This window comes from Eleutherodactylus coqui, chromosome 6 (assembly GCF_035609145.1).
Source record: "Eleutherodactylus coqui strain aEleCoq1 chromosome 6, aEleCoq1.hap1, whole genome shotgun sequence".
Lineage (NCBI taxonomy): Eukaryota > Metazoa > Chordata > Amphibia > Anura > Eleutherodactylidae > Eleutherodactylus > Eleutherodactylus coqui.
The window spans coordinates 174,520,540-174,537,800 of NC_089842.1; the positions used below are offsets into that span (position 1 = coordinate 174,520,540).

Here is a 17,261-nt window from a genome sequence, read left to right on the forward strand (position 1 = left end):
CATGAGATAAGTGGGCCAAGAGTCCTGCTATAACTTGTATTTACTGTGGATTTCTCTGTTCTATATTCCGTGATCAATGGCGCCCCTACCATGCCTTCAGGTATGCCCAAATCTACTCTTTCCGCAAATCTCAACATGCTTAGGGCTCATTCACACTAGTGCTTTCCGCACGCATTAGCGACACATGAAAAGATCGCATCTAAATAGAACTAATGGTTTCCCATAGAAGCATTCACACAAAGAACGCGGAAAACACTTGCACCTGCAAAAGATACGACACGTAGTGCAAAGTTGCATGTCGGCTCCGAGGTGCGTGCAAAGATAGGACATGTCCTATCTTTGATGTGTGCTTTCCATAGGCTCCAATGGGAGCCTTGAAAGCACGTGGCATGCACCTCAGATCGTGTGAGCGACCTACTTCAAGTAGCTTGAAGTAGCCCATTCCCATGATCTTTTACAGCACTATAGCCACAATTTTTTTGTATGGCTATAGTGCGCCAAAACAGGGCTCGTGTGAACGACCCTTTAAACTGGGAAAGAGATTTGCTTAATGATTTCTCAATGGTTTTCAGCGCTTGACTGGGCCAAAAGATCTTCCCTAAGCTCCATTCTTATACAGGTTCATTACAAATTACTGTCTAGATGGTATTTCACTCCAGACAGACTCGCCAGATGTTTCCCTGGCTCTAGTAACCTGGGTTAGACAGGCTATGTACTACGTCTGAAGAAAAGAAGGTTATATCACCAACATAGAGGGGGGTTCTTTACTGTAAGAGCAGTGAGACTGTGGAACTCTCTGCCTGAGGAGGTTGTGATGGCAAAATCAATAGAGGAGTTTAAAAGAGGACTAGATGCTTTTCTAGAGCTCTATGATATTACAGGATATAGACATTAAATAACCAGCGAGGTTGTAGATCCGGGTCTTGGAGTCAGGTAGGAACTTTCAAACATTGATCCAGGGATTATTCTGACTTTCATTATGGAGTTGGGAAGGAATTTTTTCCTTAAAAATTGGCTAAATTGGCTTCTGAATCATTGTTTTTTTGCCTTCCTCTGGATCAACAAGGGGGGTGGAAACTGGCTGAAATAGATGGACATTGTCTTCATTCAGCCTAACATACTATGTTACTATGTAAATAGATTCCCTACTCCACATTTTTTGGAATTGCCCAATGTGGTCAATTTTCTGGAGAGAGGAATTTTTCTTCAAAGGAAAAATCATTGGTGTAACTATTGTTAACAAACCTATGAAAGCACTCCTTTTACTTGATTTAGCTTCAGCCTTGCCCTCCTACAGCAGGCTGATTTGCCATATCCTCCTCTCCGCTACACTTTTAATAGCAAAAAAAAACAAAACGGAAGTTTCCCATGTCTATTAATACTTTCATCTCGGAACATAATACTTCTGAATGAATTTATGCCCTTCGTCAAAATAATTTGCACAAATTTCCCTTAATGTGGAATCCTTGGACCCTTGGACCTTTGGACCCACATAGTATTTCCCTCTCTAATTTCACCCTTCTTAATGTCCCTTTTGTTTTTTGCTAATTTATACGTCACTGTTGCTGTTGAAATTTCTGTAACAAATATAACAATTACAGTTACCTCATGCAATGCTTCTATTTTTTCTCTTTTCAAATCTCTGTATGCATTTAAAAACCTTTGAATAAAAATTCTTATTAAGAAAGTAGTATGGAAAAAAACCTACATTAATTTGGTATTTTCAGGAAGCTTGAGCGAAACGCGCGTTGGTTGCAGGTTATAAGGTTGGCACTATTGTTACGTTCGTGTTCTTATTATTGTCCTGTACATGTGGATATGTAGCATCTAATATGCTTGTTCTATTATCATCATCATGGTGAACATGCTTGTGATAGTATTGGATATCTCTTGCATACACACGTCTCTATTTACATGACATGCTAGATGCCTTCCTATTTTTTATACATTATTTTTGTTTGGGAACTCATCTCTTCTGTAATGTGATATTTTAATATAATCCTATCTAATAAAATGTAAAAGTTCTTTTTATTGAGGCTTTTGCGTGCTGACCTCCTTTTTTAGTCTATCCATTATGCAGCAGAGCGTGTGTTTATGGTTGTAATATATGCAACTTTGATTTACTGTATTTCATAAATTTGGTATCACTGTGGTCGTCCTGACTCACAAAGATGGCAAAATTACGGGTTTTTTTCCATTTCACTCCCCTAAGAAATGTTTTAATACGATATATGGTACATTAATTGGTACCATGGCAAAATATAACTTAGTCCTTCAAAAAACAAGCCCTCACACAGCTATGTTACTGTAGGATTAAAAGAGTTATTATTTTCTGAAAGTGGGGAGGAGAAACCGAAAATGGGGAAAAAAAAGGCCGTGTCGTTAAGAAGTTAAATAGCACATAACTGGGTGCTGGAAAGCAAGTGAAGAACGGAGGGATCAGGAGGAATGGCAACCAGAGCAGTAGGGGAGTGAAAGAAATGAGTATAGGCTGTTTATTTTTTATGTTACCGTAACCCCCCCCCCCCCAACACTTTATAAAAGATAAACGTCACTGAACAATCCCTTTTACCCTTGTCCATGTTGTTGGACTAAAGGTTAATTCACAGTTACAGCTTTGAGTCTGCCTCTTCACTGCACCATAATTGATAATAAGGGTTAAGGGCTGCACACAGAACTGACATTTTTACATTCGTTACACAGTCTGCTTTTAGAACACTCAAAGTGGCTGCCAAAGCAGAGTAGCAAAAACAAAAAATATATATATGTAGTGGCCCAAAGTTTGTGTGACCTGGTTTAGAAGTTTCCAGAATGTGCCTGAGTGATCTATGTGTGTCTCGTGCATTTGCAATTGTCCTTGTTTTGGTTGAAGCATTCATTATTTCTGTACATGAGTGTTGCATAGCTGCATTAGCTAAAGAGTTAATGTCTGGGTGATGTCTGAGAATGTATCTTTTTGTTAGTCATGTGATCATGATATATATATGTTTTTTGCAAGGTGTCTGCAAGTCAGTTGGAGTTGCAAGAGAGTCTTTCCTGAGCCTTGGCAAGAGAGAGGTCAGAGATGTAGGGTATGTTAGTGAGTGCCTGGCTATGCGCAGACACCTTCAGTCTGTGCATAGAAGAATGGAAGAGGCCAAGCAGATAGCCATTGCTAGGTCTGCCTGAAGGAACCTCTCTGCTGCAAGGAACCTGAGGATGTGTGAGTGGGGGCTGGTAGAGAGTACGGAGAGAGAGAAAGTCTGCCAGGAGAAAGAGTCGCACAGATAACTTTGCCTGTGTATCGTATATACCTTCTGAGAAAGCCTGCCTGCCACACCACTGTCCTCTGTGAAGTTTGTACCCGTGCACAGGCAGAGTATTCTTTGGACTGTTCCTTTATTTGCAAGTTTAAAGTAAACAGACCTTCCTGACCATTCCTGGGTTTGTCCAGAAAAGTACCCATGTTGTTGGACTGTATTTATTTCCCACAAGGATCCACAGCAGGAGGATGGAACGGTGGCGTCACACGTGACAACCTGAAGTTAAAAGTAATGGGAAAATGGGTTACACACTTCACTTCCTGTTAGGCTTCCCCTGTGGCATCGCAGACAGGTCCTGTGCTACCCACTAACCTGGGGAGGAGATGGTAGAGCCACTGTGACCTGTGTCATCTGTACCCCCGCTGTCTCCTTGGCTGTGGGCCCGCTCCTCGGGTGCTGCATATACTGTGTCATTAAGGGATTAAATGTTGAACGTAACAAGATGTCTATGAAAGCTTAATCTAGTGGCTAAAAGCTAAAAGCATACCATAGGAATAGCATACCATGTGACATACCGTAGAAGTAGACCATGAAAGTGTGGGGATTAAGTAAAAATCTGTAGATATTGGGGTAAACGATTATCAGGTCTTGCCCAAGGTCATTACATATATAGTAGCGTTAACCAGCAGTAGAAAAGGGCCCCATTTTCATCTTTGGTACAGGCACTCCTCACCTCTATGTATGCCCCTCTGCAGGACCCATCTTCCTTTTGAAATAGACCCATAACCCTTACACTCTTTTTCAGATTATAATTTTGGGCTGATTCCTTCACAGTTTTCGTCCTTCATATATAAAACTGCATGGGGACAGAAACCAGGGAAGAACTGGGTCAGAACCATAGTCTTCAATAGGTGAAATGGAGATCTCTTTGCTCTGTGTTTGACTAGGATTCTGTCTGTCAATTTTCTTCGATGGATAGAAAAACACCAAATTGCAAAAATACGATGTCAAAAGATCCTTATTTGGCACCATTAGCTCTAGTTGGAGAAAAACTGCATAGTGGGTGAAGAAGAGCCCGCTGTGTTAACTCTTTATTGGCATTGAGCCTGGACAGACACTTGGTTTTCAGTCCTTATTTCTTCTCTCCTGCATGTTTTTAACAGGTAATGCATGACAACAACAAAGATAAACTTTGCTATGATCTTAAATTAGCTGAAAAAAACTTGCAGGGGAGGAGAGAGCAAAGGGAATCTGAGCCAGCTTCACTGACAGAGCTCCTGAAACTCAAGCCCCTTTTCCACAAGACGATTGGTGGGCACTTCTGTGCCCGACAGCTGTCCCAGTGATAATTGTACCCATGCTTTTACACAGGAGGATCATTGCTCAGTGAATGGAGGTGGAGTGGGAAGGGGATCATTCTGGCCAGCTCGCCTCCATTCACAGTAAACAGGCAGTCTTTGATAGATGAACAATGGCCTGTTTATATGGAACAATGCAGAGACAGACCAATGATGATTTTTAGTCTGCATGATAGATCTGATAAGTGATTAATCGCTGATCGTTCTTACATTTGCATACGTTCACACTGCGCAAAAATCGTGCAAACTGCTAGATCTAGCGATCGATTTGCACAATAATCGTGCAGTGTAAATGGGGCTTAAGGGCTCGTTAACATCTGTACTTTTGGGTTGTGCTTTCCTGATCAATTATTGGAGTCGGAAATGGTACCCAGTGTCCGAACAGAAGCGTCATATAATGGAACTGACCGGATTCATTGACTCTAATGGAGTCTGTTCGAGTTTCTGCTGGGATTCCAGTATTTTACAGGACAACGCAGTGCTGCGTGCAGCGCTATTTTGTCCTGTTTTTTTAAGGAATTCAGCCATGAAGGTTCCAAACAGAACCTCCAATGCTGATGTGAATGCGCCCTTAGGGTACATGCATATGAATGATTTTTCCCTCCACTTTTCGGACTTAAAAAATTGCAGAGAAATGGCACTCATCAATTTGAATAGCTGTATGCGCATGGGATTTTTTTTCTACTTGATGTGAAGTCTCAGCATGTCCTATTCCTGTCTGATTCTCATATCAAAATAGCACATGTACATGTGCTGGGTCCTGTACATCGATCGTCCGTGTGCTGTCTGATCCAAGTTGCTCGAGTTGTTCGAGAGTTGATCCGAGAATTTTGGGTGCAACATTTTTTCAGTCCATGTTGCATGTAGCCCTAGACTGCAGTTTCTATATGTACGGTGATATGTAGAAGCTATTGAAGACAAACGGTGCATTATTTTTAATTAAATCCTATCACAAAAAATATTTTCAGCCCAAAATACATGCATTTAAATGAGGGAAAAAAATCTGCACCTCGAAAGTGGCCATAGCCTTTTTAATGAATGGAAGTTTTGAGAAAATATATAATGCATGCAGAATTGTTCTGCTTTCCACAAGTGCATGTATAAATAGCTTGTTTATCACATAAGCAGCTCAGGTTAGTAAATAGATATGTCATATTAACGCAAAAGAGAAAAAAAAGAGAATGAAATAAAAAAAAGCTAAAACTAAGTGGTCCGGCTCTTGCTGCCTCATATGATTGGGAAGGTGGGGTTGCACATTAACTGCTGAGCCTAACAATTGAAGGCTGCTAAGTGCTGGCATAGGTCAAGAATTGTTTGAAATGTTGCAAATGGTTTCCCTGGGTAACAGCAAATCAGGTTCTCCAGGCTCAGAGCTGCATCTCCAAAACGACAGCCAGGTATCAGCATCAGAAGCAGCAGCCACAACCACAGCAGCCAGTGTATGCCTGCAAGGACAGAGAGCAATGTCTGGACTGCAGGGACCAGGGACAGCCAACAGCTGCCTGTAAACTTCACCCAGCACCAGCACCATGAAGAAGCACTCTGCCAAGGTGGCCCCAGTCTCATCCTTCAGTGTTTCAGAATTGCATGCAGCTATCATAGACGGTAATGATCTCTATACTCTATGGCTTCACTAATACAGTCTATGCAACTTCTCTGCTACTCAAGTTCATTGCACTAGATAGGAATTCTCTGTTCATGGCAGGAGATGCTTATGGATGAATTGCATGTTACTTGGTTGCTGATATATGTTTTTTGGAGCATTAGATTGTGAGACAGTGTAATACTTGGTAGATGTAGTATAGAAAGCTAGTATGTATATTTGCATATATGTAGTAAATAGTATATGACTACTATTGTACAGATGTAGAGCTGATTTTGTGAATTTATCATATAACCATTGCATGTGCATAAAATCATTGCATCAATGTTTATAATAATGTATTTAGCTGCTAGAACATATTAGCTTTCATTCAAGTCCTATGGATGAGTTGTGCATAATACAAACTCAGCTCTGCTGCATTGAGAAACTTGACACTCTACTTACACATTAGTACATATGACCGGCGCTGTATAATGATATGTAAATTGAGTAATGGAAAGCCTACTTTGTTCAATAGTCAAAGAGGCAAAAATAGACACAGTTATTTTGTTGCAACTTTAGGTTGCTTTGAGTTCTCCTCACAGTTTAGCAGAGGTAACTCTCAGGATGTGTTTGTGGTTATTCTTTTGTTATGGAGATACAAGCTTTAATATACAAATCTTGTTGAATGTTTATGCAGCTGTAGGAGAGCTGAGTTTGTCATTGGTAGTTTGGTGGTAAAATGACTGCATTATGTTGGCTAACTATGAAGTAGTTCAATGACAAATCTAGCAAACTGCTGCATCTGCAACTTACACCCCACCATCCTGGAAGTAGGTGTCATTGCCTTGCAGTTACTTTATGAATCCTAAGTATTGTATTCCTTACAATTCTGCACTCTCCTCTTCTCCCCCTGAGACTCAAGATAAAACACAACCAATTACTGCAGTTTGGAATGGTAATGATGGGTCCATCACCTGGAGATGGTGGACTTAGTTTTGTTTTTTGTACCCATATTTCTCTCTATGCTGTGCCAGTGATAGCATTAAGTACTTAAAATCCTGCAGACTAGTCAAAGCCATTATAAGGAGTCCCCATTAGGATGTCCCTTTAACCCCTTACTGTCCTCAGTTCAGAGTTGCTTAGTTAGTGGGTCTGCGCTATGTGCTTTGTGATGCGCTGATCCTACTGCAGTCTGCACTCTCACAATATTCAAGTCTTGTCTGTGGTGACAACAACCTGACGTCAGCTCTTATGCTCAAAAGAGAGGGAGAGGTGGGGAATAGCGACTGTTAAACTGTAGCAATAATAATCCATGGCTGTCCAGATAACCTTGTCCGCGATGGAAAGGATGTGCAGGCTGAATGCAGTATATCTGTCGCATGGTATTTTATGACAACACTGCTGTGGTGCTGGGTACCCTACGTTCTGGCTTGTTTTATTGTCATTGAATGATATGGGATTGGAGGGCAAAGAATAAAGGGTTAGTGCATGAGCTCTAGGCATAAACTGTGCAACGTGAATGTGCTATGGCAAATATTGGACATCAGTTATTTCCTTATTGTTGCAATGGCTTGCAATCTGCATACTGAACTGTAGCTATTTTATATGTATTAGTGAGTGGAAACAGATATATGTAGGTGCCAGTATTTGTAGCACAGATGAACTCATGTATCATTGGATTTCGGCTTAATTCCCAAACTCCATTCATTCTATTGGATGTGAATATGTAGAATCGCAGTAGAAAATTAAAGTCCTTGAGTTGTCCACTTTTATTGAGATGGTACAAATGTTACGTGCAACTGATTTATTGAGTGTTTAATAGCAAATTTATCTAGTTATGCATTTATCCAAGAAAAGGGTTTTTCTGAGATTAAAAATAAACGTCTTAGGGGTAGGGAATAGTGCAAAATAAAAAAAATAAATAAACACTACCCACCTGGTAAATGGGCTCCTGGTGCAAAACAGTCACCCAGGACCCCATCCAGCATCGCTACCCCAGACTACGCCATTTTGCTCACGGAAGCTCCTTCAGTAGTTATGTCCTGTTTGTGGCAGTATTGGCGCTGAAGCTAGTGAAGGCACATAACCTTTCAGAACCCAAACTGTGCTGCATTGGGAGGCCAGTTAAAGAGGTTGTACCAGAATTAACTTTTTTCCCCTATCTGTAGGATAGATGATAAAATTCTGATCGGTGCGCCTGTGTCCCTCTCTTCTTGTCACTGTGGGGGTGCTTCTTGCACTGATGCAAGACCGAATGGAGTGATGGCCACGCATGCACGGTCGCCACTCCATTCATTTCAGTGAGGCTGATGGAAATAGCCAAGCACTTGTACTCAACTAGTTTCAGCATTGAAAATGAATGGAGCGACACTGTGCATGCATGGCCATTGCTCCATTCAATCTCCTCCTCACTGCTAGGGGTGCAGTGAGAAGGATGAGGGAAACAGGGCCCCTGTTCTCTGGATCGATGTACTCTCAGTGGTAAGACCCCACCGATCAGATTTTTATCATCACACCCCATGGATAGGTGATAAAAGTTCATGCTGGTATAACCCCTTTAATGTGTGAATAGTTTTTTTTTTTATTTACACCATTTGTTATCCATACATACTTTTTTCGTTCAAGAAAACCCCTTTAATGGCTTTATGACCTTGAACGTTGCACACTGACCCTGAACAATAGCTACTGTTCCATATTACAAAACTCAAGGCATCCCATGTGTCAGCCTATGCACCACATATTCCCCTGTAGGTACTTCTCCTAGGGCTGAATACCACCATAAAATACCACGTATTGGGAAATGCCATGTTTTTTTCCTCTCAGATTTCATATGATCCTGTAACTGAAAATCTGTACGTCTCTGTAAAAAATCAAGATATAATATCATCCAATAGAATTCTATCGGTAACATAATATGAAACCCTACAACATCGATCCCTGATATGGCCCTTCATTGAGTCTATCATACCTACAAACAATCTCTGTGGAGCTGCAGTGATGGTGCTGTTGGTAATCACATAACTGTCCCAGAAAAAAAAGCTGCCCAAATAAAGACATAAGTACAAACTCACTATAAACAGCAAGGACTGTCAAGTGAAAAGATGACATGTTTTGTGTTTACATTGACTTTATTTTTTACATAGGGCCTTCATATTTTTCAAGGACGACTCAATGACTTTTTTGATTATAGGGGGAAATAGCATTTCATGGCAAATGTTTCAGTTTTTTCATTATTATTTATATTGTTTTTTGGTATTTACACAAACCAATAAAGTAAAGATAAGAGTATATTATAATACAACAATAAATGTGCAATAGAGCTGACAATAAGCAATGCAGATTTAGTGATAGTGCACTTCTAGACAGATGAGGCATAAATTTATCTGACACAGGATTATATTTTATGGTGGAGAGCAGCAAGGCACCTAGGGAAGTTTGATATGATGCCGAGTAAGAAGACGTGTTTACAAAAGTACAGTTTTATTTTGTTTTATCTTGAGAAAAACCCCAAAATATACCCAGAAGAGAAGAATATTAACAGTAACCAACTACCTGCTGACTCTCCTGATTGTGTTACTTCTCGCAGCCCATGATGCAGTCAATGGCTATTTTTCAAATACACTCTTTGTTAACAATGCATATCAAATTTTTAGTATTCTATGTCACATAGTAAATACAAAAGTCACACAAGTTTTCAGCCACTTTATTAATAGTCCATACACAGTCCACGATCCTGCTGCTTTTCTTGTAGTACGTGTGCACATAACGATCACCGGAGACCGGTCTCTTGGGTCCAGACGTTGACACAGTTGGCAGAGGGGAATTTACACGAACTCTCAACAAGATCAAGCTTGTTGAGAAGCACAACCCATTCTCTAGTATAGCAGATATTGCTTCATACCGGTAGTAGCAAGAAAAATTGCAGAATCACAGCACTAGCAACACAACAGAGCTGTCCCAGAAGTCAGCAGCAAAAAGAAGTTTTTTTAAGACCCTCAACCACCCCCATTTTATACCCTCTTAGGCAGTCTTTTTGGAGATTGTTTATTCACTTCTATTGAGGAAAGTGTCTTTCTTTATATTGGAGTACCCTCTTGGGTACTGCAGTTTCTTATATGTCAACAGTAGCAGAGGGTATCTGATGCCCTGCAACATACTGCATGTACTAAATCTCACAACAAGAGTAGCCCCATAGTTAAAGTGGTCTTCCAGTTGTCCTCGGGATATGTCATCAGTAGTAGATTGGTGGGAGTCTATCGCCCAGAACTCCTGCCAATCAGCTATTTGCAGGCTGGTGCACTTGTGTACTTAGCTGATTTCTGCAGGAAGCAGACAGCTCCGTTTGTACTGCAGAAATTATGCTTGATACTGTAGGTTAAGTTCCCACTGAAATGGATGGGAACTTTAGCTGCAGTACTAAGCCTGACCACTGCAGTAAGAACGGAGCTGTCTGCTTCCTGCAGAAATCAGCTCAGTGCACAAGCATGCATATCCGGCAAATAGCTGATCAGTGGAGGTCTAGAATAACAGAACTACTATCGATGATGTATCCTGAGGATGTGCCATCAGTAATTTACAACTGGACAACCCCTTTAAACAAAAAAATTAAAAGGCATAGACCTTTCTATTCAGCAACCAGTGCAATGCTTTGGTATTCAGTTTTCCATCTTTTGGTTAAGGCCCTTGTATTACCTGCTAGAAGGAGAGAGGCAAGGGAAGTGACAACTACTGTAAGAAAATTAGTGGCTGAGAAAAATGGTTGTCACCTCTGAAGTCCATAGTGTGTTGAAGGGCTCCTGATAATAAGAATTGCTCAGATCTTTCCCTTATATGGAGCAGGCCATATGGAGTATTACCATCCAGTACTAGCATATAGATAAACAGCAATGTGAATATTTTATCAGTTCTTAATATAATATTAGATGTAATAGGGCCGTAAATGATAAATAATGCTTATTAACAGCATTTGCCAAATTCAATGATGATATATAGTGCCACATTTTTATATTATGGTTCAGTTTTCAGGTGTTTTCAGGAGTGTAAAAACTATTAGATTGCTGTAATTGCAGGAATCCATAGCCCACTCCTGCCTCGGGGATGTCATGAGTAGCGTTCTTGCCTTGCTGTGCCACTAACAGCGGTGACTGGCTCATTTCAATTTCAAAGCCTTGCTTAATAAAAGGACTAACAGATTCCTAAAATAATCTGTAATATTATTTTGGCTGCCTTTAAATATACGGAATATAACATGCTGTGTAGTTGGGGCATTATTTCTGTAGTGTATCTAGTCAATGTACTATATTTACCTATTATGGTGTTTGTCTTTGATTAGCCATTCAGTCAAGGTCATAGCTATAGGAAGTGCAGAAGAGGCCATCCCGCCCAGGCCCCTCTGCCACTTAGGACAATAATATTATCAATAGCACATGGTGGGTGCATGGGGTCTGTCATGGCTTTTGCATTGGGGCTCAGGAGCTACAACTTCCAACCATACTTCTGTTCATAAAAATGATTGCTACCTGCAAGTCTGTGCTGCACTTGTAAATGACTCAACTAAATATTGGTTTGATCTTCTTCTTCTCTAGACAGTCTCTAAGGAAACAAGACCATCTGCAGTATGTGCTCCAGTCTTCTCCATGTCTTAGTTCTTTTCCTTTTTTTGCAGTTTCTTGTGTGTTATCCCCGGTTCTGCTGCTTTGTTCTTGCCATTGTGTGACAGTTTCTGGAACTTATTGTTCAGTTTAGAAAGCCCTTTGGAGTTAGTAGCCGGGGTGGGTCCCATGTCCAGGATCCTCATTTCTTGGTCAGGGAGGAGAGCAGTTAGAAATAACATCACTCACTCTGCAGGACCTGCCATGCCTTACACAGACAACCCATTGATTTGATTGTGCACTGTGTTATGCTTCAAGGGGTTGCCCATGACTTTTACTATTGATGATCCATCCTCAGGATAGGCCACCACTAGTTGATCAGTGAAGGTCTGCTGAGTGAGGATCCCTGCAGCTGATCACCATTGCAGACAGCCTTGGAAGCTGACAGTGCTGTCTGTATTGCAGTGGCCCAATCTAGTACTGCAGGCATAGCTCCAGTTGATTTCAATAGTAGCTGTGCCTGTAGTACCAAACTGAGATACTGCAATGTTGACAGTGCTATCTACTTCCAGTGGTGCCCACATTGATAGTGGGCCTGGTGATCACCTGATCTGTGGGTTTCCCAGTACCGTACATCTGCTGATCAACGACTGATGACTTATGCTGAGGATAGATGATCTATAGTAAAAGTTTTAGACAACCCCTTTAATTTACCCAGTGGTGGAGCTGCAGGGACTTTGAACACTTACTGACAGGTTTCCCTAGGAGCCCCAGCAGAGTGACAGCTTGTTATTATCTTATTGTTAAAGAACTTTTTTACCAAATACCAATTTCCAAAGCAGAGAACCCCTTTAAGAGTTATTCTTCTCAATATCGGATCAGTAAATCGGTTCTAAGGTGTTGCAGATTTATTAGGGATTGGATGAAATGTTGTCACTGAGTAATGACAAGTACAGTAGTAATGTGAATTTTCATCTTTGCTGTGAAAGACTCACAGTTTGGGAATGGTTGATATAAACTCATCTAAAATATACTACTCCTTAACCCACTTACCTTCCCCAATAAAATCCCCATCGATTGCATGACAATTGATGAAATAGTTTACAGTACAGATGTAAAAAAGGTTAAACTTGTCTGTGATAACTTTCTGCAACAAGTTATTTTATGTTAAACTACTGACAATTTGTTGTTTTACTGTAACAACACTAAAGGTCATTGAAAAGCTATTGAAATAGCAAATAAATGGTGGTAAAGAACATTTTCTTAAAATATCATGTCAAGTTAAAGTTTGCTACAACTGTAGCTTCTAACACCAACCTGCATTTCAGACACATTACAGTGAGTCAAAAGAACACTTTTAATGTAGAGCTCTCAGCTGAATACACCATCTTCTGTAAGAGTAGCATATTACCAATACAGGTTTATTATCCTATCAATCGAAATGGTACAAAAAATGTTGTGCTGCTTGACTAATAGGGGTGAACAAACAATATAGCGTAGAATACGCCATCTGTCTGAGACCGTAGCTTCGTAAGGAAACCCCCTCAATCATTTCCACCAAGGACTTTTGTTATTCTGTTCAACGCCCCGTCTTGTACCACTACCACTACCTTCACCAGCATGTAGCCTGAATGATGCCTTGAGATGTACTCTCCGTATTAATAAATTGTAGCTTAGTAAATTATCTGTACCTGATTCAACCTCTAAAACTAAAAAATGACATATCTCTGTTTAACTACTATTTTAATACTTTTATTCTTAACTGTATGGTCTATTCATCCTAATTCATGTGGTCTGCCCAGCGGCCTTGCCTGATTTTACCTGTTTTACAAGTCAAATCTGTCTTATTGTCATTAAAGAAAATAAGGGGTCGTGATGTAAAATAGTTTTAAATGCACTTACAGCAATTCCAATCTTGCCTTTAGAACCCAGGAAAGGTTATCTCTTGTACAAGAATGTGTTATTTTGCATATGAATGATATGTATGATGACCAGCAGGTGGTAATAACCAGACTCGTTGTGACCCGGAAGGCACCCTGCAGCAACTTTAAAAGCAATGAAGAAAGTAGAGGTCATTGAATGTCTAAAAAAATGACAAATGAATTCAGATGAGCTATACATTGCTTAGAAGTGAAAGTTTGCATTTGTGTCAATCACGAGAACAGCTCCAATTACGATGCCCAAATCAAACCCATCAGTTACAGTACATGCAACAAATATCTCACAAAGAGAGTACTTTGTAGTCAGGTACAGATCCATAAAAATCCCTAAAGGACCACTCCGGTGAAAACCCATTGTTATATCCCTCCCCTCTCACCTGATTGTCTGTCACATTCTAGAGGTCTCCTCTGTATATTGCAGTCACTTTCATGCAGTACAGTCTCCTGTCCGCTGCTTATCAAGCACCATCTTGATGCTGAGATTTTCCCCCTGCTCTTTCTCTTTACTATGCTAACACTCCCATGATGCATCAGCACAGCATCACATGCACAGCTACAGGCTGTACCATCTCTGTCTGCAGGGAGGACACTGTCATTACCATCTAAATAAAGTACAGACCATTATTATGCAATCAGGAGAATAAGCTGTGATCTTCTCTATTATAACTGTGTAACAGGAGCCTCTATTCATCATCCATAACTGTGATAGGAGTTTGTGTATCCCCCACTAAAGAGCTTGTGTGGTAGGGTGCATCACAGACACTATGTAGACTGGAAAACTGACTAATTTGAGAACACATAAAGCCAATTTCAGCTTGTCAGAATTGAAATCATATGGCCCTCCTGAGATGAAGGCCAGGAATTTTAGATACGAATAACTAATCAAGGTAATACTAATTGAATTGTATATACTAGAAACATACATAATGAATGAAAAAAAACACAGTAGTGGCCCTTTAAATAGATTTTTGTTGCAGGCTCCATTCATTGTCCCTGTTGCAAATTTCTGTTAAAATCCTTGACGAAATATTGCTGCATGCCTTACTGTTTTGTCTTGGAAAATGCCAAGGGGCATAATAGATGCTGGGCAGACCCCATTAAAGTCAATTGAATCCATTTGACGCCATTTGGTTCCATCATAACATTGATCTATTCCAGCCAATGGAATCTGTGAACTGCAGTGTGATTGAGCCCTGATACTGATGATCTACCTTTAGATTAGGCCACCAATACCTGATCGCTGAGGTTCTGACTTCCAAATGAAGGTGCCACAGCGTTCCAGCATCTTCGAATTCAGGATTTCATGGTTTTAAAATCACATTCAAAAGGAACTGAAACACAATTTTAATTCAAAACTTTGCAATATTATGACTAGAGATGAGCGAACGTACTCGTCCGAGCTTGATGCTCGTTCGAGTATTAGCGTGTTCGAGATGCTCGTTACTAGAGGCGAGCACCACGCGATGTTCGAGTTACTTTCACTTTCATCTCTGAGACGTTAGCGCGCTTTTCTGGCCAATAGAAAGACAGGGAAGGCATTACAACTTCCCCCTGCGACGTTCAAGCCCTATACCACCCCCCTGCAGTGAGTGGCTGGCGAGATCAGGTGTCACCCGAGTATATAAATCGGCCCCTCCCGCGGTTCGCCACAGATGCATTCTGACATAGTTCAGGGAAAGTGCTGCTGATGCTGGAGCTGCTATAGGGAGAGTGTTAGGAGTGATTTTAGGCTTCAAGAACCCCAACGGTCCTTCTTAGGGCCACATCTGACCGTGTGCAGTACTGTTGAGGCTGCTTTTTGCAGTATTGCACCTTTTTTTTTTTGTATATCGGCCGTGCAGAGCATTCCGTCCTCAGTCTGCAGTAATTTTACATAGTATAGGGCCAGTAGTGCTGAGGCAGGGACAGTGAAAAACGTGAAAGACATATACTGTCTATATAGGCAGTGGGCTTTTCCAAAAAAATTTGGGGCAAAAAAATATATTTGGGCTGCCTGTGAACATCCTGACTGTACTGCGTCTCTGCTGGGGGTAGTAGTCCTAATTAATACGCAGCCAGCTAAGTGTTACAGCAGGCTTGCGCAAAATTCTTTCCTGGCTCTGCGTTCCCGTTACATCATTGCTGTCATCCTGTCCAGAGGGAAACAGTCTGCACTGCAGTAATTTTACATACTATAGGGCCAGTAGTGCTGAGGCAGGGACAGTGAAAAACGTGAAAGACATATACTGTCTATATAGGCAGTGGGCTTTTCCCAAAAAATTTGGGACAAAAAATATATTTGGGCTTCCTGTGACCGTCCTGACTGTACTGCGTCTCTGCTGGGGGTAGTAGTCCTAATTAATACGCAGCCAGCTAAGTGTTACAGCGGGCTTGCGCAAAATTCTTTCCTGGCTCTGCTGTGCGTTCCGTAACCGAAGTCAGCCTCCAACCACAGGCCAATAAGCGGCACATTTAATTACAGCGTTCTGTTTCTGCACTACTGGTAATACACCATGCTGAGGGGTAGGGGTAGGCCTAGAGGACGTGGACGTGGGCGAGGACGCGGAAGCCCAAGTCAGGGTGTGGACACAGGCCGAGCTCCTGATCCAGGTGTATCGCAGCCGACTGTTGCTGGATTAGGAGAAAGGCACGTTTCTGGCGTCCCCACATTCATCTCACAATTAATGGGTCCACGCGGTAGACCTTTATTAGAAAATGAGCAGCGTGAGCAGGTCCTGTCGTGGATGGCAGAAAGTGCATCAAGCAATCTATCGACCACCCAGAGTTCTGCGCCGTCCACTGCTGCAGCTCAGAATCCTCTGGCTGCTGCTCCTCCTTCCTCCCAGCCTCCTCACTCCATTACAATGACACATTCTGAGGAGCAGGCAGACTCCCAGGAACTGTTCCCGGGCCCCTGCCCAGAATGGGCAGCAATGGTTCCTCTCCCACCGGAGGAGTTTATCGTGACCGATGCCCAACCTTTGGAAAGTTCCCGGGGTCCGGGGGATGAGGCTGGGGACTTCCGGCAACTGTCTCAAGAGCTTTCAGTGGGTGAGGAGGACGATGACGATGAGACACAGTTGTCTATCACTCAGGTAGTAGTAATTGGAGTAAGTCTGAGGGAGGAGCGCACCGAGGATTCGGAGGAAGAGCAGCAGGACGATGAGGTGACTGACCCCACCTGGTGTGCTAAGCCTACTGAGGACAGGTCTTCAGAGGGGGAGGCAAGTGCAGCAGCAGGGCAGGTTGGAAGAGCCAGTGCGGTGGCCAGGGGTAGAGGCAGGGCCAGACCGAATAATCCACCAACTGTTTCCCAAAGCGCCCCCTCGCGCCATGCCACCTTGCAGAGGCCGACGTGCTCAAAGGTCTGGCAGTTTTTCACTGAGAGTGCAGACGACCGACGAACAGTGGTGTGCAACCTTTGTCGCGCCAAGATCAGCCGGGGAGCCACCACCACCAGCCTCACCACCACCAGCATGCGCAGACATATGATGGCCAAGCACCCCACAAGGTGGGACGAAGGCCGTTCACCGCCTCCGGTTTGCACCACTGCCTCTCCCCCTGTG

General features: G+C 42.0%; 1 protein-coding gene across 4 annotated transcripts in view; it reads left to right on the top strand.

Moving 5' to 3' along the window:
- Window positions 1-17,261, top strand: part of SLC35F4 (solute carrier family 35 member F4) — a 211,611-nt gene that overhangs the window by 113,606 nt on the left and 80,744 nt on the right. For 2 of the 4 annotated variants that reach the window (XM_066608249.1, XM_066608250.1), the window contains exon 1: window positions 6,032-6,205. The exons of the other annotated variants lie outside the window; for them this stretch is intronic. In XM_066608249.1, coding sequence (XP_066464346.1) covers window positions 6,042-6,205 — 164 coding nt within the window. In that variant the 5' untranslated portion in view covers window positions 6,032-6,041. Of the gene's footprint in view, window positions 1-6,031; window positions 6,206-17,261 lie in introns of those variants that run through there. 4 annotated transcript variants of the gene reach the window in all.